This window comes from Lithobates pipiens, unplaced genomic scaffold, assembly GCF_037356315.1.
Source record: "Lithobates pipiens isolate NorthernLeopardFrog02 unplaced genomic scaffold, aLitPip1_a1.2 Scaffold_23, whole genome shotgun sequence".
NCBI classification, from domain to species: Eukaryota; Metazoa; Chordata; class Amphibia; order Anura; family Ranidae; genus Lithobates; species Lithobates pipiens.
The window spans coordinates 264,836,325-264,864,045 of record NW_027507785.1 but is presented as its reverse complement, the minus strand read 5'-3'; the positions used below and the strand labels follow the sequence as shown (position 1 = coordinate 264,864,045).

General features: G+C 47.9%; 1 protein-coding gene across 1 annotated transcript; it reads right to left on the bottom strand.

Annotated features, from left to right (window-relative positions):
- Positions 1–25,950, bottom strand: LOC143927039 (cysteine-rich secretory protein LCCL domain-containing 2-like). The gene is made up of 8 exons (XM_077451015.1): positions 25,840–25,950; positions 14,557–14,613; positions 6,735–6,786; positions 6,578–6,644; positions 6,295–6,493; positions 516–567; positions 337–403; positions 1–228 (listed from the first exon to the last, which is right to left on the bottom strand). Exons 1-8 carry the CDS (start codon positions 25,889–25,891, stop codon positions 16–18), a joined length of 759 nt encoding a protein of 252 aa, XP_077307141.1. The 5' UTR covers positions 25,892–25,950; the 3' UTR covers positions 1–15.
- Positions 25,951–27,721: the final 1,771 nt, after the last annotated feature.

The window sequence follows — 27,721 nt, the reverse complement described above, 5'->3', positions numbered from 1 at the left end:
GAATTCTCTGGTCTGTCATAGGAGGCTACCTGTTGGTTTGGAAGTTGGTGGTTTTGAGGAACCATGAAATACAAATGACCCGGGCCAAGATCCATAATTGTTTGTTGTGACTCCATTCCTTGCTGATCCACTGTAACTCTGTTGTCCAGGTGTTTTTTCCACTGTAACCAGTCCTCCAGTATTACCCAGAATTCCGGCATGGATAGCTGCTTTGCATATGCTGGAATCCTAACATAAACATATGGATTTCAGTGAAAGATCAGTGTTAAACTTTTCTACATTATATATTTTATAATTTAGTGTTACATAAGAAAAGTAGTACTAAGTATAACTTACATCTGTATAGACATCAGTTCCCCAAACAGTTCCTCCATTCACCTGGCACTCAGATGGACACTGAACACTTAGAAATACAAAATATTGCTTTTTAAGACTTGTATTAATGTTATTATATTGTATATTATTTTCTCAGATTTTTTTGTGAATTTAATGTATTTATTTACAATAAAACTTACATTGAAATAGATTCCAGCAGGTTCCTGCCACTCATTGAACAGGAAGCTAGTACTAGGAAGAAATGGAAAACATGACATCAATTTTCTTGTCTGGGTAATGAAGAAGTCATAATAGCAATTCAGTGTTCTATTGTAACACTGGATTGCCTTCATATGAACAAACTGTAGTTAATCCTAACAAGCAATAGAATTCAATTACTGTTGTTCAGTTCTCTGAATGCTTAAATGTTGGCATGACTTCTGAGATTTGTGCAGGAGATGGACATGTAAATTGGCCGGAAGAGGTGCCAATATTTGCATACAGAGAGAAACTACAGGACCCATAGTGCTGGAGGGTTTTTTTTTTTTTTGAAAAGTCAGTGGCGTGTGAAACACACCCAAAAACTCCACCTGGTGCCAAAAAAAGTGCACACAAAGAGTGAACACAAAAACGTGCAGCGGGTGCTACAAGGTCCTCCCTAGGAAGGACCTTACCCTGATCCCCCCGGGGCATTAGGCTCCAGACAGTGACGGAGGTACTTCACTTGGGTCCATCTGGCTGAAACCAAACAGACCCACCCAAGTACCCAGTGGGACTCCCCCCAAAGGGAGTACCCATGAAAGAGGGTGAAGCAAGCTAAAAGGCCTATGTCCCCCCCCTCCCAAGACTTTCAGGGCAGGCCCAAGTTTTTCCAGGGATGCTTGCTTGCTGGAGACAGACCCCCTCAAAATGTGGACTATCCTAGGCAAATGGAGACTAATTGTAACCTTAGTACAGTACCCTGTGCAAAGTAATTTGACTGTACTGTAAATGATCTGTTTGAGCACTTGAACATTACCTAACTCTGAGAGCAGAGGCGGCTCTAGGAGTTGTGAGGCCTTAGGCGAAACTTACACATGAGGCCCCAATCACGCCCATAATGGGAAAAAAAAATGGCTGCAAAAAGATGCACAGATCTACCACACAGTTCATCGGCACAACTTCCAGGGCACCCTCCTCACCCATCAGACATATGCAGCCATTATAACTTCTGGGGCCCAGCAAGGTTGCAACCCCTCTAAGATTTTCCTGTGTCTTGGGAGAATGGGGAGGGGATTTCACTGAGCAGTTCCACATCCGCAGATGAAGTAGACTGGGGGGGATCCCAGCACAGCGCAGGGGGAGCAAGAGAGGGGATGGGAGACAGAGAGGAGGGGAGAGAGAGGGGAGGGGGAGTGAGAGATTGGGGGAGGGAAAGAGAGAGAGAGAGAGGGAGGGGAGCAAGACATTGTGAGTGAGAGGGGGAGGGAGACTAGGTGACCGAGAGGGAGGCAGAGAGGGGGAAAGGGGGGTGAGAGAGGGGTAGAGAAAGGGTGCACAAAAGGGGGAGAGAGAGGTGGAGAGAGGAGAGGAGGGGAGGGGGAGAGAGAGAGGTAGGAGAGAGAGAGAGAGAGAGAGAGGGAGAGAGAGAGGTAGAGAAAGGGTGTGCAAAAGGGGGAGAGAGAGGGAGGGGAGAGAGGGGGAAAGAGGGAAGGTAGAGAGGGAGGGAAGGTAGAGAGGGAAGGGGAGAGAGAGAGAGAAGGAAGGGAGGAGAGAGGGAGGGAGGAGAGAGGGAGGGAGGAGAGAGGGAGGGAGGGAGGAGAGAGGGAGGGAGGAGAGAGGGAGGGAGGAAAGGGAGGAGAGAGGGAGGGGGGAAGGCAGGAGAGAGGGAGGGAAGGGAGGAGAGAGGGAGGGAAGGGAGAGAGGGAGGGAAGGGAGGAGAGAGGGAGGGAAGGGAGAGAGGGAGGGAAGGAAGGGAGGGGAGAGGAAGGAAGGGAGGAGACAGAGAGGGAAGGGAGGAAAGAGGGAGGGAAGAGGAGAGAGGGGAGAGAAGGGAGGAGAGAGGGAGGGAAGGGAGGAGAGAGGGAAGGAAGGGGGGGGGAAGAGAGGGAAGGGGGAAGAGAGGGAAGGGGGGAGAAGGGGAAGGAAGGGAGGAGAGAGGGAAGGAGAGAGGGAGGGAAGGAAGGGAGAAGAGAGGGAGGGAAGGGAGGAGAGAGGAAGGGAGGAGGGTGGGAGGGGGGAGAGAGGGAGGAGGGAGAGGGAAGGAAGGGAGTGAAGGAAGGAAGGGAGAAGAAGGAAGGAAGGGAGAGAAGGAAGGAAGGGAGAGAAGGAGGAAGGGAGAGAAGCAAGGAAGGGAAGGGGAGGGAGAGAGGGAAGGAAGGGAGAAGAGAGGGAGGGAAGGGAGGAGAAGGGAGGGAAGGGAGGAGAGAGGGAGGGAAGGGCGGAGAGAGGGAGGGAAGGGAGGGAGAGAGAGGGAGGGGAGGGAGGGAGGGGAGGGAGAGGGAGGAGAGAGGGAGGGAAGTGGAGGGTGAGAGGGAGGGAAGGGAGAGAGGGAGGGAAGGAAGGAAGTGAGAGGTGGAGGGAGAGAGGGAGGGAAGGAAGGAAGGGAGGGAGAGAGGGAAGGGGGGATAGAAGGAAGGAGAGAGGGAGGGAGAGAGGGAGGGAAGGAAGGGAGAGAGGGAGGGAAGGAAGGGAGAAGAGAGGGAGGGAAGGGAGGAGAGAGGAAAGGAGGAGGGTGGGAGGGGGAGAGAGGGAGGGAGGGAGAGGGAAGGAAGGAGTGAAGGAAGGAAGGGAGAGATGGAAGGGAAGGGAGAGAAGGAAGGAATGGAGAGAAGGAGGAAGGGAGAGAAGCAAGGAAGGGAAGGGAGGGAGGATAGGGAAGGAAGGGAGAAGAGAGGGAGGGAAGGGAGGAGAGAGGGAGGGAAGGGAGGAGAGAGGGAGGGAAGGGCGGAGAGAGGGAGGGAGGAAGGGAGGGAGAGAGGGAGGGGAAGAGAGAGGGAGGGAGGGAGGGAGGGGAGGGAGAGGGAGGAGAGAGGGAGGGAAGTGGAGGGTGAGAGGGAGGGAAGGGAGAGAGGGAGGGAAGGAAGGAAGTGAGAGGTGGAGGGAGAGAGGGAGAGAAGGGAGGAAGGGAGGGAGAGAGGGAAGGGGGGATAGAAGGAAGGGAGGAGGGAAGGGAGAGAGGGAGGGAAGGAAGGGAGAGAGGGAGGGAAGAAGGGAGAAAGAGAAGGAAGGAAGGGAGAAGAGAAAGGGGGGGGAGGGAGGGGAAGGAGAGAGGGAGGGGAGGGAGGGGAAGGAGAGAGGGAGGGAGGGAGGGGAAGGAGAGAGGGAGGGAGGGCCGGGGGAGGAGAGAGGGAGGGGAGGGCGGGGGAGGAGAGAGGGAGGGAAGTGGAGGGAGAGAGGGGAGGGAAGGGAGAGTGGGAGGGAGAGAGGGAGAGAAGGGAGAGAGGGAGGGGAGGGAGAGAGGGAAGGGAGGGAGAGAGGAAGGGAGGGAGAGAGGAAGGGGAGGGAGAGAGGAAGGGAAGGGGGATAGAGGGAAGGAGAGAGGGAGGGAAGGGAGAGAGGGAGGAAGAGAGAGAGGGAGGGAAGAGAGAGAGAGGGAAGAAGAGAGAGTGGAGGGGAGGGAAGGGAGAAGAGGGAGGGAAGGGCGGAGAGAGGGAGGGAATGGAGGGAGAGAGAGGGAGGGGAGGGAAAGAGAGGGAGGGGAGGGAGGGAGGGGAGGGGAGAGGGAGGAGAGAGGGAGGGAAGTGGAGGGTGAGAGGGAGGGAAGGGGAGAGGGAGGGAAGGAAGGAAGTGAGAGGTGGGAGGGAGAGAGGGAGAGAAGGGAGGAAAGGAGGGAGAGAGGGAAGGGGGGATAGAAGGAAGGGAGAGAGGGAAGGGAGAGAGGGAGGAAGGAAGGGAGAAAGAGAAGGAAGGAAGGAGAAGAGAGGGAGGGAAGGGAGGAGGAGAGAGGGGGGAGGGAGGGGAAGGAGAGAGGGGGGAGGGAGGGGAAGGCGAGAGGGGAGGGAAGGGAGAGTGGGAGGGAGAGAGGGAGAGAGGAAGGGAGGGAGAGAGGGGAAGGGAGGGAGAGAGGAAGGGGAGGGAGAGAGGAAGGGGAGGGAGAGAGGGAAGGGAGGGAGAGAGGAAGGGAGGGAGAGAGGAAGGGAAGGGGGATAGAGGGAAGGGAGAGAGGGAAGGGAGGGAGAGAGGAAGGAAGGGGATAGAGGGAAGGGAGAGAGGGAGGGAAAGGGAGAGAGGGAGGGAGGGAGAGAGGGAGGGAAGAAAGAGAGAGAGGGAGGGAAGAGAGAGAGGGGGAAGAGAGAGGGAGGGAAGAGAGAGGGAGGGGAGGGGAAGGGGGGAGAGGGTGGGAAGGGGTAAGAGAGAGGAGAGTGTGGTGAGAGAGGGGGAGGGAGGGAGAGGGGGTAAGAGAGGAGAGGGGGAGGGAGGGTGGGAGAGAGGGGAGAGGGAGGAGGGTTGGAGAGAGGGAGAGGGAGTAAGAGAGAGAAAGATAGAGGGGGAGAGAGGGGGTAAGAGAGAGAGAGGGGGAGGTGAGAAAGAGGGGGGTGAGGGAAAGGGGGCGAGGGAGATCTAGAGATCTGTCCCTGTCTGCAGCCCCTGGGGGGTGCAAAGAGCAGGGAGGAGCTGGAGAGTGCTGGGGGGTGGGGCTGGAGGGTGCTGGGGGCCAGAGAATGCTGGGGGGTGGGGGGCGGAGAGTGCTGGGGCCAGAGAGTGCTAGGGGGTGGGGGGCGGAGAGTGCTGGGGGCCAGAGAGTGCTGGGGGTGGGGGCCGGGAGGTGCTGGGGGGTGGGGACCGGAGAGTGCTGGGGGGTGGAGGGTGGAGAGTGCTGGGGGTGGAGGTGGAGAGTGCTGGGGGTGAAGGTGGAGAGTGCTGGGGGTGGAAGGTGGAGAGTGCTGGGGGCAAAAGAGAGCTAGGGGGGGTGGGGTGGAGAGTGCTGGGGGCCAGAGAGCGCAGGGGTGTAGGGTGGAGAGTGCTGGGGGCCAGAAAGTGCTAAGGGTGGGGGGTGGAGAGTGCTGGGGACCAGAGAGTGCTAAGGGTGGGGGGAGCTTCAGAGGGGAGGCAGAAAGAATGGAGAGCAGGGGGTGCTGGTGCAATGGGGGTGGAGCCAGGGAGGACAAGAATGGGCTGGAGAGCAGGAGGGGCAGAGCCAGGGAGCAAAGGGAGGGGCTGAAGAGCAGGAGGCGCGGAGAAAGGGAGTACAAGGAAGGGTGGAGCCAGGGAGCACAAGGAGGGGCTGGAGAGCAGGAGGGGTGAGCCAGTGAGCACACGGAGGGGCTGGAGAGCAGGAGGGGCGGAGCCAGGGAGCGCACTGAGGGCCAGAGCCAGGGAGCACAAGGAGGAGCCGGAGAGTACGGGGAAGCAGAAAAAGTTAGATAGGAGGAGCGATGGGGAGACTGCACATAGATAGTGGAATTGATTTTTCCATATTCCTCCATGCAACCGCTGAATGATTACCTGCAGACATTCAGCGGCTGTATGGAGTAATATGGAAAAATCAATTCCACTATGTGCAGCAGTCTCCCCACTGCTCCTCCTATTCAGGCACACAGGGAATGCTGGGAGGCATGGGCACTCACCTTGCCTCTGGTCGGCAGCATAAGAGTTCCTCCCGCTTCACACTCATGGGACTATCCAGCTGGGTAGTTTTTCAGCAACCCCCCTCCGACTCCAGAACCAAATAGGAGGCAGATGCGGAGGAGAGGTCTGGTGAGCGGCACAAGCAGAGAAGCTCAAGTGCGGGTCCCACATGGACATGCCGCACTCATGCCTTGGAGCCGGGTCTGTCATCCAGCCGCTGCGCCACCTAGAGGCCTCTACTGTCCTGCTCCCCGCACTTGCTGCCACCGGACCGGGATGAGACCTTGACAACTGTGATTGATCACAGGCAAATTAGTCAATTGCGAGGCCCCTGAGACTGCGGGGCCTTATGCAATCGCCTAATTAGAGAGCCACCTCTGCCTGAGAGACATATCATATTGAATTCTCTGGTCTGTGACAGGAGGCTACCTGGTGGTTTGGAAGTCGGTGGTTTTGAGGAACCATGAAATACAAATGACCCGGGCCAAGATCCATAATTGTTTGTTGTGACTCCATTTCTTGCTGATCCACTGTAACTCTGTTGTCCAGGTGTTTTTTCCACTGTAACCAGTCCTCCAGTATTACCCAGAATTCCAGCATGGATAGCTGCTTTGCATAGGTTGGAATCCTAAGATAAACATATGCATTTCAGTGAAAGATCAGTCTTATAATTTAGTGTTACATAAGAAAAGTGGTACTAAGTATAACTTACATCTGTATAGACATCAGTTCCCCAAACAGTTCCTCCATTCACCTGGCACTCAGATGGACACTGAACACTTAGAAGATGTATTAATGTTATTATATTGTATATTATTTTCTGTGATTTTTTTTGTGAATTTAATGTATTTATTTACAATAAAACTTACATTGAAATAGATTCCAGCAGGTTCCTGGCACTTGTTGAACAGGAAGCTAGTACTAGGAAGAAATGGAAAACATGACATCAAATTTCTTGTCTGGGTAATGAAGAAGTCATAATGACAATTCATTGTAGCACTGAATTACCTTCATATGAGCAAATTGTAGTTGGAGGCAGGAGTAGCATTATAAATCAAAAACCCCAGGAATGATTGAGGCAGTTGTGAAGAGTGGAAGGTCCTGTTGTAGAGAGAGCCTAGGAGTAGTGATGGCGAACAGTTTGCCCGGCGGTCGTTTTGCGGCGAATTTCGGCTGTTCGCAATTCGCCCGATCGGCGGACTATTGCCACCGTTCGCCCGGCGGACTTCCGTGTTTTCTGTGAAAAAGAACTTTGACCTATGATGACACATCCATCATGGGGTACAGGACAGCCAATTGAGACATTACAGCACATGGACACTTGGACATTCCCCCTAACTTATAAATACACCCGATCCGGCAGCCATTTTACATTCTTTCTTCTGTCACTATAGGGAGAGGTTGCAGTGTGGAGCAGGGAGAGATTGCAGTGACCCAAATCGCTAGCTATTTGGTACACAAAAGTTCTTTTCAGGACTGGTATAGGTGTTAGGTGTATATAGGTTTGCTGTGCTACTGATTGTTGCAGCAGCCTGAGTGTCTTTTGTCAGTTTAGAGAAAGGGACAGGACGCTGTGTGCTGCAGGGAGAGTCAGTTTAATCATTAGCTGTTACTATCAGGTCAACAAAAGTGCTATTCCAGTAACCAGTTATTGTTCCAGCAGCCTCTGTTTTGTCAGTTTATATAGGGACAGGCAGGAAGCAGTGTGTGAGGCAGTGAGGGTCAGTTTAATCAGTAGCTGTTACTATCAGGTCCACAAAAGTGCTATTCCAGTAACCAGTTATTGTTCCAGCAGCCTCTGTTTTGTCAGTTTATATAGGGACAGGCAGGAAGCAGTGTGTGAGGCAGTGAGGGTCAGTTTAATCAGTAGCTGTTACTATATTAGGTCCACAAAGGTTCTTTTCAGGACTGGTATCAGTGGTATGGTAATAGGCTTGTACACGTATAATATTCTTTCTTCCAAATATAGAAAGAATATTATACTTGACTGCTGCCCTTCTGCTGCAGTCTGCTAATCAGTCACAATACATAGGGTTGAGGTGCACTACTGCTGACCGCTGCCCTATACTGCAGCAGTCCTTCATCAGTATAGGGACTGACGTACAGTCTGCTAATCATTCACAACCTACTTGTTCCACAAAGGTCCTTATAAGGACTGGTAACCTGGTGTAGCGTGCTACAATACATAGGGTTGAGTGAGGTACAGTCTGCTATTCTATAAGGACTGGTATAGGTCCACAATACATAGGGTTGAGGTGCACTACTGCTGACCGCTGCCCTATACTGCAGCAGTCCTTCATCAGTATAGTGACTGACATACAGTCTGCTAATCAGTCACACACAACCTACTTGTTCCACAAAGGTCCTTATAAGGACTGGTAACCTGGTGTAGGGTGCTACAGTACATAGGGTTGAGTGAGGTACAGTCTGCTATTCTGTAAGGACTGGTATAGGTCCACAATACATAGGGTTGAGGTGCACTACTGCTGACCACTGCCCTATACTGCAGCAGTCCTTCATCAGTATAGGGACTGACGTACAGTCTGCTAATCAGTCACACACAACCTACTTGTTCCACAAAGGTCCTTATAAGGACTGGTAACCTGGTGTAGGGTGCTACAATACATAGGGTTGAGTGAGGTACAGTCTGCTATTCTATAAGGTCCTTATAAGGACTGGTAAGGTATAGGGTACTACAGTACATAGGGTTGAGTGAGGTACAGTCTGCTATTCCTTAAGGACTGGTATAGGTCCACAATATATAGGGTTGAGGTGCACTACTGCTGACTGCTGCCCTATACTGCAGCAGTCCTTTATCAGTATAGGGACTGAGGTACAGTCTGCTAATCATTCACAACCTACTAGTTCCACAAAGGTCCTTATAAGGACTGGTAAGGTATAGGGTACTACAGTACATAGGGTTGAGTGAGGTACAGTCTGCTATTCCTTAAGGACTGGTATAGGTCCACAATATATAGGGTTGAGGTGCACTACTGCTGACTGCTGCCCAATTCTGCAGCAGTCCTTTATCAGTATAGGGACTGAAGTACAGTCTGCTAATCACAACCTTCTAGTTCCACAAAGGTCCTTATAAGGACTGGTAAGGTATAGTGTACTACAGTATATAGGGTTGAGGGAGGTACAGTCTGCTAATCACAACCTAAAAAGCACACCATACTATATGCCCGTACCCTCCTGTTTGAAGAGGTTGAGCGGTGTCATATTTTTGGGGCCCAGCAGCAAGTTGCTGGTATCAGTGCTGCTGTTAGTGCTCTCTATCTCGGTGCTGGTGTCAGTGCACTCTATCACGGTGCAGGTGTCAGTGCTGTATATCACGGTGCTGGTGATCATCTCCTGCACCCTCTTCTTTGCCTACCCTGACCTTCCCTCGCCTCCATTGTCTCAAGAGTCCTGAATTGTCAGAATTTCACATATAAAAAAAGAATGCTTGTAGTTGTCGATCCCAGATTCACCTCATACATGTGTTATGTCATTGGCCATGTGGTGGGACTATGTGTGCACAGCTAGTAATTATTTTGTGGCTGCAAATATGACCTTTAGGTTTGTAAAGCTCACCATCCCTGTGCTATGCTGACTTCCTCCTGGGGCTGCTTATTATGAGGGGCTCCCACCATCCCTGTGCTGACTTCCTCCTGGGGCTGTACCTCTGCTGTGCATATTATGAGGGGCTTCCACCATCCCTGTGCTATGCTCATTATGAGGGCCTCTCACCATCCTTGTGCTGTGCTGACTTCCTCCTGGGGCTGCTTATTATGAGTGGCTCCCACCATCCCTGTGCTGTGCTGACTTCCTCCTGGGGCTGCTTATTATGACTGGCTCCCACCATCCCTGTGCTGTGCTGACTTCCTCCTGGGGCTGTACCTCTGCTGTGCATATTATGAGGGGCTCCCACCATCCCTGTGCTATGCTTATTATGAGGGGCTCCCACCATCCGTGTGCTATGCTGACATCCTCCTGGGGCTGCTTATTATGAGGGGCTCCCACCATCCCTGTGCTGTGCTGACTTCCTCCTGGGGCTGTACCTCTGCTGTGCATATTATGAGGGGCTCCCACCATCCCTGTGCTATGCTCATTATGAGATGCTCCCACCATCCCTGTGCTATGCTCATTATGAGGGGCTCCCACCATCCCTGTGCTGTGCTGACTTACTCCTGAGGCTGCTTATTATGAGGGGCTCCCACCATCCCTGTGCTATGCTGACATCCTCCTGGGGCTGCTTATTATGAGGGGCTCCCACCATCCCTGTGCTATGCTGACATCCTCCTGGGGCTGCTTATTATGAGGGGCTCCCACCATCCCTGTGCTATGCTCATTATGAGGGGCTCCCACCATCCCCTTGCTATGCTGACTTCCTCCTGGGGCTGCTTACGGTGCAGGTGTCATTGCTGTATATCACGGTGCTGATGTCAGTGCTCTCTGTCATGGTGCTGCTGTCAGTGCTGTATATCACGGTGCTGGTGTGAGTGCTTTATGTCACGCTGCTGATGTCAGTGCTCTCTATCACGGTGCTGGTGTCAGATCACTCTATCACGGTGCAGGTGTCATTGCTGTATGTCACACTGCTGATGTCAGTGCTCTCTATCACTGTGCTGCTGTCAGTGCTGTATATCACGGTGCTGGTGTGAGTGCTTTATGTCACGCTGCTGATGTCAGTGCTCTCTATCACGGTGCTGCTCTCAGATGACTCTATCACGGTGCAGGTGTCATTGCTGTATGTCACACTGCTTGTGATCATCTCCTGCATCCTCTTCTTTGCCTACCCTGGTCCCTGACCTTCTCTCTCCTCCATTGCCTTCATGCGCTCCACAGTCCTGAATTGTCACAACAATTTCCCATATAAAAAAAGAATGCTGGTAGTTGTCGATCCCAGATTCACCTCATACATGTGTTATGTCATTGGCCATGTGGTGGGACTATGTTTGCACAGCTATTAATTATTTTGTGGCTGCAAATTTGACCTGTAGGTTTGCAAAGTTCGCCTCCCATTGAAGTCAATGGGGCCCGCCGCGAATGTTCCGGTTCGCGAACTATCGGCCGCGTTCGCGCTCCGCGTTCGCGAAACGTCCCGTCGGAAGTTCGTCCATCACTACCTAGGAGACTGGCTACAGTTTTAGTGCTGCATCAAAACCAGGATCCATCAATTCTGTAAAAGTTCCTACTAGAGTTCATGGCTGCTTTGCGGAAGCCGCTAGTTATTGGCTCATAGCCAGAAGCAACTGGGAACCAGCAACATTCTAAAGGCCTCCACCTGTGAAAGAGAACCCACGTCATCAGATACAGTGGAATTGGTGAGTGAACTACTGTTTTTTTCAGAGCTCCATTAGTTGATTCTGCGCAGAATCAACTGGAGTTACTGCCCTTTATCCTCACTGACAACTTCCATCTGCTTACCACTGCAGTCTGGCAGTCCTGCTGGCCAGCATTTACATAGTTGCCAACTGTCCCGAATTTCACGGGACATTCCTGGGATTAGGACATTTGTCCCGAATTAATTTTGTTCCCGGAAATGACGTAAACAACAAAACGTACACCGAGGCGAGTCTTGGTCACATTACTTCCAGTCCCTCAGGCACCATCTGATCACCCGACACGCTAACAGCCCCAGTGTCGGGCTAATGCCGCGTACACACGATCGAATTGTCCGGCGTACTTAGTCCGGCAAACAGTCCGGCGGATAGTCTGGCAGACTTTCTACCGAACGGACTTGGCCACACACGGACACACAGAAAGTCCGGCGTTTGCTAGCGCGATGACGTACAGCACGTACGACGGGACTAGAAAAAGGAACTAGAATACTCACAAATGTATTGTCCGCTGAAACCCAAGTCCGGCAGAAAGATTGGACTGCATAAATACTTTCTAAGTCCGCCGGACTTTACGCTGGGAAAGTCCGCTGAAGCCCACACACAATCGAATTGTCCGGTGAAATGCGTTTTGGCGGACTAAGTACGCCGGACAATTTGATCGTGTGTACGTGGCATAAGGCACCATTCATGTAAGCAGCCATTTGGCATTTATATTTTATCATTTTTTAAATAAACAGGATTTCGCTATCGGTAACATTTGTGCTTGGGACTTTAATTGATTGATGGCCTTTTGGTCCACCATTTGTGTTTTTCACTGCATATGTATTTTTACCTATGGCACTTTGCACTTTATTTTATAATCCAATGTAGTTGTTTGAGGTATTTGAACACTCTTTGCACAGTTCTATTTTAGTTTGTTATTAGAGCTCCCTCTACACACAATTTCACTAGTATTTTGAGTAGTATACCTTCCTGATTAGGGGAGCAGACATTTTATATTATTAGTTTCATTTACAATAGATCAGTTAGTTTGGCGCAAAGTACACATTTTTTATCATCATGTGCGTGTAAAGGCAGGCATTCCAATACTTTTGGTAATATAGTATATGTTTTCTGCTACGTAAACCATTATCAGCAGATTTTCTCACAGATATGCACCTTAGTTGAGTGCCTACCATTCCTAACCTACAAGCATTGTTGAATGTCAGTATTATTCTCTCACAGGCATCTGCACTGCCTTGCATTCCTTCATATAGAATAAAGTGTACATTTTATGCCCTAGGCAACTACCTTAAAGCGGAGTTCCAATAAAAAAAAAAAAAAATTCAAAGTCAGCAGCTACAAATACTGCAGCTGCTGACTTTTAATAATCGGACACTTACCTGTCCCAGGGTCCAGCGATGCGGGGGGAACGAGGCCCCGCTCATCTACCCCTCCTCTCTGTGGTGCCAACATTGTCACTGTGGGCTTCACAGTCGGGCACACACTGCTGTGACTGTCCGGGCAATTATCTGGGCTCTGTGATGTGTCCCAGATGATTGCCAAGAGGGAGGGGGAAGAGATGATCTTCCTTCCGGGGCAATGGGTGCGCCAGGAGGAAGTGGAGCTGGATCCCTCTAAAAAGAGGGTTTCCACCCCCCCCCCCCCCAAAATAAAATGTGGCATGTCAGGGGGCCATCTTCCCTTAAAGTGGAAGTTCCATTTTTTGGTGGAACTCCGCTTTGAAGAGCATTTTGTGAACTGTTGTCCTAACTGACTATTAGCAGTGATCTGTGAAAAGCATGCTTACAATACAAGCCCAAAAGCAACATATTTATTTGCTGTGCATTCTTTATTCTCTTAGATATATAATTGCTGTTATTTTTTTTTTTTTAGCTATATCCTTTTTTCATGACTATTTACTTTGTTGGGTCCTTCATTGGTATCCTCTTCTTTTTTTTTTTAGTTGGTTTCTGTGGGTGGTGTACATGTCTACAATTAAACGGCCCCTGGACCAGCCCATGCACCTGGCAGTCTTGTGCAAGTCAGCTCACATTAGAAATACTGCATTGTATATATGGGCAAAATAGCAGCTGGCTTTAAAGTGAAACTAAATAAAATGTTTAATCATTATGCTACTATTATTAATAAATTGATAGAAAGGTATATTTTCTTTATTTTTTTTCCATTCATTTCTTCCTTGTTTCTGTCCTAGGCCAAAATGCCCAGGAGTCTTCATGGGCATTTTTTGTCTGTCATTTGGACGAGGGAAGGAGAGGTTTTCTCAGCTAAGCACACCCAGCCATCCGGCAAGCTAAGGGTTAATAAATCAAATGCCCTTATTCAGGATGGCCATGGCTAGAAGAACTGTTTTACAAAGTGAAATCAAATCAGATTACCCATTTAGAGCGTCCATTTGATGACGAAACGCATCTGGGAGGGCACGCAGTTTGTTTGGGAGGACAGGCTCCGTTCATATATGCTGGCCGGCATTGTTTTTTTACACGCATTCTGCTTTTATAAAATTGTAAGTGCAACCTTTAAATAAATGTATTTGATACTTTTTAAATATACCCTGTTTCCCCGAAAATAAGGCATAGCGTGATTGTCGTGATGGCTGCAATATAAGCCCTACCCCCCCAAATAAGCCCTACCGTGTTTCCCCCGAAAATAAGCCCTACCCTGAAAATAAGACCTACAAGGACTTTAACTAGGGCTTATTTGGGGGGTAGGGCTTATATTGCAGCCATCACCAACAATCACACTAGGTCTTATTTTCGGGGGAAACTATGGCAGTCATTCTCTTTTTCTTGGGTAATATGTGAAAACATATGAACACCCGGACGGACGTAGCGTGTAATTACTCCTGGTGTGGACATCTGCAAGCTTAAAGTCCCTAGGCTGAGTTTAGCCAACTGCCTTTATTGCTTGCCATCTGGTAAGCATAACTTACACCTATGGTGATTGGGCACTTTTTGGAGTTCAGGCATGTACACTGTGGTGTTCAACAACTAGTGGCTTCAGTAATCCTTTTTCCCTTGCGATCATTTGAGCAATGTTTTTTCTGGGACTTTATGGGATTATGGATTTTGATACATTAATTTTATAGTGCGTTTTTTTTTATTTCATTTGGTGTTGTCGCACTATATGCTGCTGCTGTTTTTGTGTGTTTTTTTCTCTTCCTTGTTACTCTAGCGCTGTTGCATCTCCATTTTTCCTATATTGTTTTACAAAGTGATTTCTCAACAAAATAAAGCATGTCAACATGATTGGATGGGGGAGTTTGCTGTGAATATTAAATATGAATAAAATACTGTTTTTGGTTTGTGGGGTTCAGATACAGTTTATTTCTACTTAAAGTACTATTCTCATGACAGAAAATTACCTGTTGGTTTTGTGAATGTGTTTTCATTAGGATTGGGAAGAGCAAAAGACACTTGTTCTGAAATAGAAAATTGAATGTTAGAATAATGATCTCATCAGCCATCTCAGTCAAAGTTTTATATGTATTGTATAAATTCACAGGCATTATATTTATTCATTAAAAGGTACCACCCATTGTATGTTTATGATATTTTATACACTTTTAAATTAATATGAATTGTGATTCAAAATGCTTAAATGTGTATACAGTACAGGCATTAAAACAGGAAGACATCATCATTAACGTGGCAGCTACTTAAAAAATATTCTTGGATTAAATATCAAATATAGATACAGAATAAAACCTCTGAAATATAGATGTAAATACAGAGAAAGGAAATATAGAGGAAATAGAGGGGAAATGAAATAAATAGTCCTTAGTGAATCCAGATAAAGCACCTAGTAGTAGAAAAAAGTGCATCTACTAGCTTTTGATGTCTAGATCCACTTTGATTGAGGTGCTAGGTTAATTGGGTTGACAATGCACAAAGCATCCGAACAGAAAATATTTAATATTTGTTACCAGTTTGTTATCTGTTTCAGGCTACTTTTAAGGCCGGGTTCACATACAGGTATGTGTGAATTTGATGCAGTTTTAACTGCATCCAATTTGCATGACATATGATAGTCAATAGTGCTGATTCATACATATTCATACATATCCGGGGTGGCCGCCTTGCGATTTTCTGTGCATTTTTGGGTCCGGTTCAGGTGCAAATTCAGGCAAAAATTTGGGCCTAATTCGCACCTGAACCGTTGAACAGAAATGCACTGGCCCCTGGGCTGCAAACTGTGGCCGCACATATGTGAATCTGGCCTCAATAGAGCAGAATCTCCTCCAATCAGCAGGGGATCTGTGAGCAGAATTGGAGCTGAATAGGATGAATGTCCGTTTTGTGACATATATGCCTGTTCAGTTTGTGCCCAATGGACACGAGTGGACCCATGACAGCTTTATGGCCAAGCTAAATGAATCATCATCACAATAATGCTTAAACTGCATCTACTGCCAAAACTTTTTTATTAGAGGATAGAATGGGGATTTATTAGAGTAATTTTATTTATTTTTTTACATCTCTTTGTGGTCCCTTTCCTTCTTGTGACAGTGGCAACATTGTCAAAAGGGCGAAAAGTGATGAGTAAGCTCCAATGGAAACACAACATTAAAACACTTTTTTAGTATAGTAGAGGAAGACTAGAACCCCCATCAACTTGTAGTTTTTGCGTCTGCTGGACATCAATTGTGGTGTAATTTTAAAGATTGCGGGGGTGGAGTGGGTTACTAGTTTTGATTATGCAGCTCATGTATAATCCAGACTAATCAGACAGGATAGTCCTGTTTGAAGAGGCACTGCAAGTAAAACTGTTAAAATTATCTCTGTACTAGAATACAAACAACCTAATTGCAGCTTTTCTTTTTTCTTTGAGCATAGGAACTAAATAGGTGCCACTGGACACATGAGTCAGACAAAGGCATGCGTACTAGGTGATATTTACTGAATTACGCAACAAAAAATGCAAAACAAAAAACTGTACTAAGCCTCACATGGAACCCCCCAATAACAAAATCCCAGTAGAAGGAGTCTTATGCCTTGTACACACGATCAGACTTTCCGACAACAAAACTGTGGAATTTTGACCGAAGGGCGTTGGCCCAAACTTGCCTTGCATACACACAGCCATACGATTGTTGGCCAACAATTACGAACGTAGTGACGTACTACGTTGTTTTTCAGCTCTTTAGCGCCACCCTTTAGGCTCCTTCTGCTAATTTCCTGTTAGTAGAAGTTTAGTGAGTGTTGATTCATACTTTTCATTTTGCACTTTTCAGTTTGTTTCTGAACGGCCGCTCCTCAACCAGACATGTTGCAGAATCGGAGGAGATAACGTGTTAAACGTGTTATTTATTATTGGCCTTGGAGATATTGCTTTGACATTATTATTTTTTTGACATTACGAATGCTAGTTTACAAGACCGACCGCTTCCGGCGTGTCCTTGCTTCCGAGCATGCGTGTTTGTACTTTGGACTTTTGTCCGACAGACTTGTGTAAACATGCTCGGGAAATCCGGCATAAAATTTGAAAACATGCTATCCGACATTTGTTGGCGGAAAGTCAGATAACAATTGTCTGATGGAGCATAAACATGGTCGGATTTACCGCCAACAGGCTCACATCGAACATTTCCTGTTATAAAGTCCGATCATGTGTACAAGGCATTACACTGTTGAGCCATGTAGTCCCTTGGGAGAAAAACAGCCTAACTCCCTATTAAGGATGAACTCCGGCGTGTTCAAACACTCGACGTGCAGCACCCACCAGGAAGTCGGCACGGTGCTGCACTAATCACAAGCAGTGAGACATTTTCCGATCTCTGCAGCTGCACATCGGGACAATGTCCCACTGCCTGTGATTAGCGCAGCACCATGCCGACCTCCTGGTGGGCACTGCACGTGTAGTGTGCAAACATGCCAGAGCTCATCCTTACTCCCTACTGCAGTGGTCATCACCCCTGTCCTCAGGACCCACTAACAGGCCAGGTTTTATGTATTAGGCTGGGAAGATGCAGACTAGAATACGGCAATCACTGAGCAGCAAATTATATCACCTGTGATGTATTTCAGTTATCTTGCAAACCTGGACTGTAAGTGGACCCTGAAGACAGGGTTGATGACTGCATCAAAAACACAAGTGTTACTTTTTTTAATGCATTTTTTAAAAAAAAATTCTCCATAAAAAACGGTGTATAGCTGGTTGTTAAGGAGCCAGACAGGAAGCTGGCTGTTATGTCCTTAACACCAATAAGTCATTAGCTGTCAGCGTGAAAAAAAAAGAAATAGGAAAAAAAAAAAACTCCTCCCCTCCCTTTCCTGACCTGCCGGGCTGCATGCTCGGACAAGGGTCTGGTATGGATTTTTGGAGGGACCCCACACCATTTTATTCCAGATTTTTTATTGGAGGCAATTCTTTTTTTACACTCATCTGTCAGCGGGAAATCCCACTGACAGCTGATGACTCGTCAAAAAAACGCAAAACTGCATGCAAGAATGCATGAAAAATGTGGGTTTAAAAACACAAAACACACTGCAAAACCAGCTGGAAAAATATACCATAACCGCATAGCTGTCACCTTTTGAAAAAATAATAAATGCACATATTTTTGCAGGAAAAAATTAATGTGTATGTTTCTTTTTTACAGATTATTGCACCCACAATCAATGGATCTCAGTGTAATGTCAGGCTACTGCAAATACTTCCTCTAGCTCTCTGATCATACCCCCATTGAGGCTCTGAGGAAGAAGGTACTACTTCGAAACACGTCAGCCAGCAGCGGTCCTGGTGTCCTCCCCTTTGCTATCTGGAGACTATTGGTTCCATGACTGCCACAAATAGGTGGCTTTTACAAGCAATAATTCTCCATATGTTTGCGAGTAGTTTTAAAATAGTTTTTATGAATAAATTGCTTGGGATAATACACAAGGCTGGTGCGCCCTCTTCTTTTTATCTTTTTTATCCTCATACCTCAATACCTGTCCATTGAGAACTGCAATTCCATCTGCCATGGGTCCATGTGGGTGGATGATGAATGAATGATGGGGCAGTGTGGGTGGAACCCCGCGCAGGGACACCAATTTTAAATATGACAGTACTTCAGGGAAGAAGAATCCCTACTTGCTGTCACAGGGGGTGATTTGAAGGTGGAAGGGAGGCATTTGCACTATGTTACATGTGGGTGTCACATGATGGAAAAGGTGAACTTAGCTTTTAAAGAGAAAATACTTGTGTAATTGATGCAAAAAAAAATCATAATTACAATAGAAAGGTGCAAAGAGCACAAAATGTATATATCTCCTCGGAAAAAAAATCTCAAGCCTATTAATTGTGAATAGGGATGAGCCGAACACCCCCCGGTTCGGTTCGCACCAGAACTTGCGAACGACCCCCGCGTTCGGTACGAACGTTAGAACCCCATTGAAGTCTATGGGACTCGAACGTTCGAATTGGAAAGTGCTAATTTTAACGGCTAATATGCAAGATAGTGTCCTAAAAAGGGTTTGGCGACCTGCCTCCTGCCTCAGGGGACATGGGTCACTGCAAAAAAAAGTTTTAAAAACTACCGTTTTGGTGGGAGTACTGATTTTAATGACGATTAAAGTGAAAAAAAAAAGTGAAATATTCCTTTAAATATGGTGCCTGGTGGGTGTCTGTAGTATGCCTGTGAAGTGCCACGTGTTTCCCGTGTTTAGAACAGTCCCTGCACAAAATGACATTAAGCGGAAATAACACCATTTAAAACTGCTTGCGGTTTTAATGTTATATCTGGTTCCTGCAATATGGTTGAAAATCATTCAGAAAAATGGCATGGGTAGCCCTCCCTGCCCATTACCAGCCTATTTGGGTCTTGTACGCATATTAAGGGGAACCCTGTACCCATATTAAAAAAAGGAAATGCGTGTGGCCCCCAGGCCCTATATACTCAGAACAGCAGTATACAGGCGGTGCAAACAAGACTGGGACTGTGTAGGTTTGTTGTGTTAAGTTGAATCTGTTTGTAATTTTCAACTGGTACATTTTTAAAGTGTAGCTCCAGTCCAAAAAAATATTTTTAAGCTTTTTGGAAAACATAGGGAAGGGTTATCACCCCTGTATAATTTGTTTTGTCGTCCATCTTTTTTCATCTCACTTGCTGTTGTCTCCTTCCGTTTGCAAGTAGGAGATGTTTGTAAGTTGGATGTTTGAAAGTAGGGGCCTGCCCTATATGCTCTGCAGAAATGGCGGAACAAAGTGTTGGTTTTGCAACAACATTGTAAGCCCTCAAAGTGACTCTTGGTGGGCGCTGGAGCGCCCTGCTGTGAACGATTATATCAAGAATTGTAATTACATGCCATTGTTGAACAGTGGTAGAAAAATTGACCTTTGGTGGTTGTGGTGCTGGTGCCACAACACTATAAGTCCTCACAGTTACTCTGGGTGGGCACAGGAAGGGGCCCTCCTGTGAAATATTATATCAAGAATTGTAATTACATGTCCCTGTTAAACAGGGGCAGAAAAATTGGGCCTTAGGCACTGGTGCCATCACACTGCAACCTCTGCCATACACTCTAGTTTTATTGCAGGAATTAGCCCTGCTGCAAAGCATTGCATCAAAAATTTTACTTAAACGCCCCTGTTAAACAGGGGCAGAAAAATTGGGCCTTAGGCACTGGTGCCATCACACTGCAACCTCTGCCATACACTCTAGTTTTTTTGCAGGAATTAGCCCTGCTGCAAAGCATTGCATCAAAAATTGTACTTAAATGCCCCTGTTAAACAGGGGCAGAAAAATTGGGCTGCTGGCATCACCCAGAACCAAAAATGTTCTTCCAACATATCAGCGGAGGAGGAAGAGGATAGACAATCAACATAACAGGACAGTCACTCAGCATCAGCATAGGCAGTCTTCAAGGGATGTGGTATTTCAAAAAAAATTATTCGGTTACATCAGCTTCAGGTGCTTGGTAGCTGTGGGTGATCCAAGACTGATTCATCTTGATGAAGGTCAGTCGATCAACTGATTCGGTGGACAGGTGCACCCTGTGATCGGTAACGAAGCCACCAGCAGCACTGAAGGTGCGTTCCGAAAGAACGCTGGATGCAGGACAGGCCAGTAGCTCAATTGCATACTGTGCAAGCTCTGGCCAGTGATCCATCCTCAAGACCCAGTAAGCCAGAGGATTTTCAGTGGGAAAGGTGTCCAAGTCTGACCTTGCCCCTAGGTATTCCTGCACCATGTAAATTAGACGCTGGCGATGGGTGCTGGAACCAATCATACCTTGGGGCTGCGGACTAAAAAATTGTCTGAAAGCATCAGTCAGACGGCCACCTTCTCCACCGCTCCTTCTGACTGATGCCTCAGCAACACGTTGTCCAGGACCAGGAGTTTGTGACCTCCCAGTCTCTGGGAACGCGTTGCACAGAGCTTTCTGCAAGGCCTCCCGGAGATGTCTCATCCTCTGCTCCCTCTGCGATGGCAAGATAAGGTCGGCAACCTTACCCTTGTACCGTGGATCAAGGAGAGTGGCCAGCCAGTAATGGTCCCTCTCCTTGATCCGAAGAATACGAGGATCCTTCCGCAGGCTTTGCAGGATCAGGGAGGCCATGCAGCGTAGGTTAGCTGAGGCATTCGGTCCGGAGTCCTCTGGGTCACTAAGGACAACATGATCCGCAGCTACCTCCTCCCAGCCACGTACAAGTCCACGTGTTTCTTGGGACTTTAAATCATCCCTATAAGACTGCTGCTGCTGAGTGCCAGCCTCCACCTCCATGCTGACACAATCATCCTCCTCCTCCTCTTCCTCCTCCTCACCCTCTTCCTGTGTGATGGGTGGCACAGCAGGAACACTGTCTGGATAAAGGGGGCCTTGAGAGGCAAGGAAGTCCTCCTCTTCCTGCCTCTGTTCTGCCTCAAGTGCCCTGTCCATTATTCCACGCAGCGTATGCTCCAAGAGGTGGACAAGAGGTATAGTGTCACTGATGCATGCACTGTCACTGCTCACCATCCTTGTGGCCTCCTCAAACGGTGACAGGACAGTGCATGCATCCCTGATCATGCCCCACTGGCGTGGTGAGAAAAAACCAAGCTCTCCTGACTCTGTCCTGGTGCCGTAGTCGCACAGGTACTCATTGATGGCCCTCTGCTGCGTGTGCAGCCGCTGCAGCATGGCCAATGTTGAGTTCCATCTGGTGGGCATGTCACATATAAGGCGGTTCTTGGGCAGGTTCAACTCCTTTTGGAGCTTAGCCAGCCGAGCACAGGCATTAAATGATCGGCGGAAATGCACACAGACTCTCCTGGCCTGTTTCAGGACATCCTGTAAGCCGGGGTACCTGCCCAAGAACCGCTGCACCACCAGGTTAAGGACGTGAGCTACACAGGGCACATGGGTCAGTTGTCCCTGTCGGAGGGCGGAGAGGAGGTTGGTGCCATTGTCGCAAACCACCATTCCTGGCTTAAGCTGGCGTGGCGTCAACCACCTCTCGGCCTGCCCCTGCAGAGCTGACAAAACATCCGCCCCAGTGTGGCTCCTGTCCCCCAAACAAACCAGCGCAAGCACGGCATGGCATAGTTTTGCCTGCGTACTTGCGTAGCCCCTGCAACGCCTACGGAGCACCGCTGGTTCTGAGGACAGAGCACTGGAAGAGGCCATGGAGGAAGAAGAAGAGGAGGGGGTGGAGGAGAGAGGTGTGTCACAACCAATAGTAGCATTTTGGAGGCGTGGTGGCGGAACAACCTCCAATACTACTGCACCTTGTCCTGCATCCTTCCCAGCAGCCAGAAGAGTGACCCAATGGGCCGTGAAAGACAGGTAACGTCCCTGTCCATGCCTGCTGGACCATGAGTCAGCGGTAATATGCACCTTACCGCTGACCGCCCTGTCCAGCGAGGCAAGGACATTGCCTTCCACATGCCGGTAGAGAGCCGGAATTGCCTTCCGTGAGAAAAAGTGGCGTTTGGGGACCTGCCACTGAGGAACCGCACATTGTACAAACTCACGGAAGGGGGCCGAGTCTACCAACTGAAAAGGCAACAGTTGAAGTGCTAGCAATTTAGCCAAGCTAGCATTCAACCGCTGGGCATGTGGATGGCTGGGAGTAAATTTCTTCCGCTGGTCCAGCAGCTGGGGCAGGGACATTTGTCTGCTATAATCGGACGTGGATGTACCACTAGCAGAGTTCCCGGAAGCACTTGGCTGTGACACACCTAATTCTACACCTTCATTCCTCTCAGAGCAGGTTTCAGAGAGGACTGAAGGTCTAGTGGGGTTGGAGATGCCAGCTGATGAGGAGCAAGGAGAGGTCCGCTTTGTTCTTTGGTGTGGGTCTTTGAGGTATGCTTGCCAACGAGCTGCATGGCAGGTCAACATATGTCTGGTCAAGCATGTGGTGCCCAAGCGGCTGATGTTTTGGCCACGTGAGATACGCTTGAGACATATGTTGCAAATAGCAGTGGTGCGATCTGATGCACTCGTCTCAAAAAAGGCCCACACCAAAGAACTTTTAGAATAACGCGCAGAGGAAGCGCTCTGCGCAGAGGAAGCGCTCTGCGCAGGCGGAGCTCTGCGGTGTGATTCAGTCGGTGTGCTGCCCCTAAGCTGGCCCCCGGAGGGCATCCTGCCTCGTTGGACATGTGCCTCCTCCTCCTCCTCCTCCCTCCTTCCAGGCACCCACGTGGAGTCAGTGCCCTCATCATCCCCTCCCTCTTCATCGCTGTAGCAAACCTGGCAGTATGCTGCAGCTTGTGGAACATGACTGCCAGATTGCTGTCCTTCTTGAGCATCCCCTCTCTGTGCTCACGCTACTGCCTTCCTCTAGCTGAGTGTCATCATCAGAGCCCACCAAACACTGGGCATCCTCCTGGAGCATGTACCCAACACTGTGCTCAAAGAGTTCAGGAGACTCCTCAGGAGGACGTGGTGGGTCTAGGGAAGGAGTCACTGATGATGACATTGAGAGGAGGGACGACGATGTGTTGGCAGCTGCTTTTCTACTACCCTGAGACTGGGTGAGAGAGGATGAGGAGGATGAAGAGGGCTTGGTCATCCACTCTACCAAGTCGTTGGCATGTTGCGGTTCAACATGTCCAGCTGCAGAAAAGAAGGACAAGCATGTCCCATGGCCACGTGCTGATGACAATGCACCGCGTCCACGACCAGCACTGTTGTCTCTAGACACAGAGCCTGCTTGCCCTCTTTTATCGGCTCGCGCCTGTCTGCCTCTCCTTGCTGGCCTTCCAGACATGGTAATGGCCTGAAGGGAGTTGGGTAAAACAGTAGTTGGGTAGTTTATATTGTGCTGGAGGCACACAACACCCACTAACTCCTGCAGATGCCTTTTTTATAGAACAGCAGAGTTAGAGGGGTATATACAGATGTATACTGTGCTGTGCTGGAAGCACACACAACTTCCAATAACTCCAGCAGATGCCAATCGGGCCCAAATAGAGAACAGCTATGTAGGTGGATAATAGCGGTATGTACTGGGTACAGAGCAGGCACACAGCACGCACTATCTCCTGAGTGACACTACTGACTGCAAGCTCTATTGTTAAAGATGGACCACTAGCTATATAGGTGAGGTGAATATCACGGTGTATACTGCGGTCAGGGCACGCAGACAATAACCAGAAAACAGCAGAGTTAAAGGGGTATATACAGATGTATACTGTGCTGTGCTGGAAGCACACACAACTTCCAATAACTCCAGCAGATGTCAATCGGGCCCAAATAGAGAACAGCTATGTAGGTGGATAATAGCGGTATGTACTGGGTACAGAGCAGGCACACAGCACGCACTATCTCCTGAGTGACACTGCTGACTGCAAGCTCTATTGTTAAAGATGGACCACTAGCTATATAGGTGAGGTGAATATCACGGTGTATACTGCGGTCAGGGCACGCAGACAATAACAAGAAAACAGCAGAGTTAAAGGGGTATATACAGATGTATACTGTGCTGTGCTGGAAGCACACACAACTTCCAATAACTCCAGCAGATGTCAATCGGGCCCAAATAGAGAACAGCTATGTAGGTGGATAATAGCGGTATGTACTGGGTACAGAGCAGGCACACAGCACGCACTATCTCCTGAGTGACACTACTGACTGCAAGCTCTATTGTTAAAGATGGACCACTAGCTATATAGGTGAGGTGAATATCACGGTGTATACTGCGGTCCGGGCACGCAGACAATAACAAGAAAACAGCAGAGTTAAAGGGGTATATACAGATGTATACTGTGCTGTGCTGGAAGCACACACAACTTCCAATAACTCCAGCAGATGTCAATCGGGCCCAAATAGAGAACAGCTATGTAGGTGGATAATAGCGGTATGTACTGGGTACAGAGCAGGCACACAGCACGCACTATCTCCTGAGTGACACTACTGACTGCAAGCTCTATTGTTAAAGATGGACCACTAGCTATATAGGTGAGGTGAATATCACGGTGTATACTGCGGTCAGGGCACGCAGACAATAACAAGAAAACAGCAGAGTTAAAGGGGTATATACAGATGTATACTGTGCTGTGCTGGAGGCACACACAACTTCCAATAACTCCAACAAATGACAATCGGGCTCAAATAGAGAACAGCTTTGTAGGTGTATATAGTGGTATGTACTGGGTACAGAGCACGCAGACAGCACGCACTAACACTACTGACTGCAAGCTCTATTATTAAAGCTAGATCACTAGCTATATAGGTGAGGTGAATATAGTGGTGTATACTGCGGTCAGGGCACAGACAGTAACCACTACACAAGAGCAAAATAGTAAATCAGCCAAAAACGATTGGTGTGTAACTGTGTTGAAGGTACACAGAACACCCACTGCTTCAGATGCTAACAAACACTACACGAGGCCACCTGAAAGGCAGCTTTATATAGTGTGGGGCGTGCACTACACAGTCTGAGCTATGATTGGCCACAGGCAGGATGCCTGTGGCCAACCATTGCTCTCCTCGCTACTGGCGCTGCGATTGGCCAAGCATGCGGGGTCACAGTGCATGCTTGGCCAATCGTGAGACAGCAATGCATTGCGACATCGCAATGCATTGTGGGCCACACGAATTTTGCCGCGAACGGCCCAAACGTTCGGAATTCGGCGAACGCACGAACGACCGATGTTAGAGTCGAACATGCGTTCGACTCGAACACGAAGCTCATCCCTAATTGTGAATCTGGTTACAATAAGCTGACATCTGTTCAATTGCTATGGGTTGCATGCCATCTATTCTCTTTGTACTGCTTTACTACAAGTGTTCTACTCTAAATTGCTGACAACAATGCACCATTGTCATATAGAAGATGAGATTACTCACTGATATATGATTAAAAAGAAAACTTTCTGTGGTAAATAATTACACCTTCTGACAAAAGCAAGCAAAATCAGATTAGTTAAATAACACTGTAGCATATAAACTATTGGAAACATAAAATCAAATGTGTCATCCTATAACAAAGACTTATTTAGTAACAATACCCTACCTACAGGATACTTCTGATATCTTGAATCGTTACATAACTTGAAGAAGAGTAAAGTAAGTATAACATTTAAGAATTTTCACCCATAATACTACATGTAAAAAAAATCAGTAGGCAATTTCAGTTTTCCAGTACCAGGGGATGTTTGTCAACCATCTCATTAAATAAGAGGGCACATAAACTGTTAACAGAAAAAAAGAAAGAAAAAGAAAGGAATATTTACCTTCACTGAAGACACTGAAGACGCTCAACATCAATAGGATTCTGGTCCTCATGATGCTCTGTCTGTCTGCCCCAGATTACTGGAAGAACTGTGAAACTTGTAGCCTCCAAGTGAGTTTATATACTGTCAGTAAACTGACACCCTTGCATGTGCACCCTGGAGGGTTTTCCTATCCATGACGTATAATTATTACTACCCATATTTTTGATGACATGATGAAATTACCTATGAAGATTTGCATGAAGGTCAATGTTCATTAAATTCATCACTAGAACGCAACATTTTTATTACAGGATTTGCATACTGAATAAACATGGAAAATCAAACATGGATCTTTGTATTTTTTAGGTGAATGCCAATTGAAGCGTAAGGCTGATGAGGTAGATCAGCTCAGAAATAGCAAGGCAGTGGTTAATGTCTGCCTGTATTTGCAATTGCATTAACTCCACAAGCTTCCTTTATCATTGGCATGTCAAAAGTGGTGCACACCCAGTACGTACAATTTTTTTTTCTAAAAGGTGTTTTTTTTTGTTTGTTTTTTTACTTCAATGCAACTGGATTGATGCACTAAACATATACGACAGACACTTAAGCATGGTACACACTACAGGTTTTTTTTTCGCGCAACCCACGAGGTTGCATGAAAAAAACCTGACAGCTACGATCAGAAGCAGCTGTACTAAACATGCAAGGTTAGTCCAGCGATCTCCCCCCGCTGAGCTGTTATGTTCTGACAGGGGGATGGCCCCCCCGCCATGACACTCCGATCAGTGCTTTCTGGTATTGGCTGAGCGTACTGATCTGCAGTCGGACGGCTGCTGGTTTTCCAGCATGCGCATCTGACAGAAGTCGGTGGAAAGGTCGGCTTCAGTCGGACAGGCCAACATACATACGGGAAGAATGTCAGCTGGTATTTTTTGTACTGGTGTTCTGTCGAGAAGTGCCCCCCACCAAATAGTGCCTGGTATGTATGGCGTATGCGCTGTACGGGACGGCACAACGGCTGATTTGTCGATCAGCTGAGCTGATGTAATCATTGTGCAAGCGCACATCGTAGGAGGTATCTCTTGATGGGAGATACCATCACAGGCACAATTTAAACCTATACAAATAGACAGTATTTCTCAGATTGTGCATCACTGCTGCTGGAGGGCCGCTAGTGGCTGTGTTGAAGAGCTGGTTTTGTCTGTGTTGCAACATATGTTTTCAAACAGGCAAAACCGGCCATTCAACACAGCAAACCCGCCCTGCAACACAGACAAAACCAGACCATCACCACACTGTAAAGCCACCCTGCAACAAAGAGGCACAATGTGAGAGCTAGTCTCCCCCTACTGTGTGTATAGGTTTCAGTTGTGGCCGTGAAATGGTATCTCCCATCTAGAGATACCTCCTATGATGTGTGCTTGCGCCCTGGTCACGTCACTCCAGCTGATCAGCTAATCAGCTAAAGTGCGCTCCGTCCTGCATATGTGTAGGCACTATTCGATGGGGGGCACTTCTCGACAGAACACCGGCAAATGTCTCCCAACATTCAGCCAGTGTGTACATGGCTCTATGCATGAAGGCCTGATTCATACCCATGCATTTTTTTAGTACATTTTCAGTCTTGCAGAATCACACTACAGTCCATTTAAAATGGTTTCTTATGGGTCATGTTCACATCTGTGCATTTTATGTAAAGGGGCAGGGACTTTTTTCTCATTTTTTTTTTTTTAAAAGGAAAAAACTTTTATTTCTGGTACTGTGTGGTATTGACAAACACAGAAAAACAAGCAATACATTTGTACAGATTTAGAATAGAGCAATGCACATATACATCTTACAAAGCCTAGAATACGATATAAATGTCTGAGCACAATCAATGGTCCCATTGAGTGGT

Bases quoted from the DNA above. Each gene is read 5' to 3' on its own strand.
- LOC143927039 (XM_077451015.1), bottom strand. From the start codon at position 25,891: ATGAGGACCAGAATCCTATTGATGTTGAGCGTCTTCAGTGTCTTCAGT. The intron at 6,494-6,577 runs GTAAGTTATACT...TGTTTATCTTAG, and splicing joins GAACTGATGTCTATACAGAT to GATTCCAACCTATGCAAAGC. The intron at 229-336 runs GTAAGTTATACT...TGTTTATGTTAG, and splicing joins GAACTGATGTCTATACAGAT to GATTCCAGCATATGCAAAGC.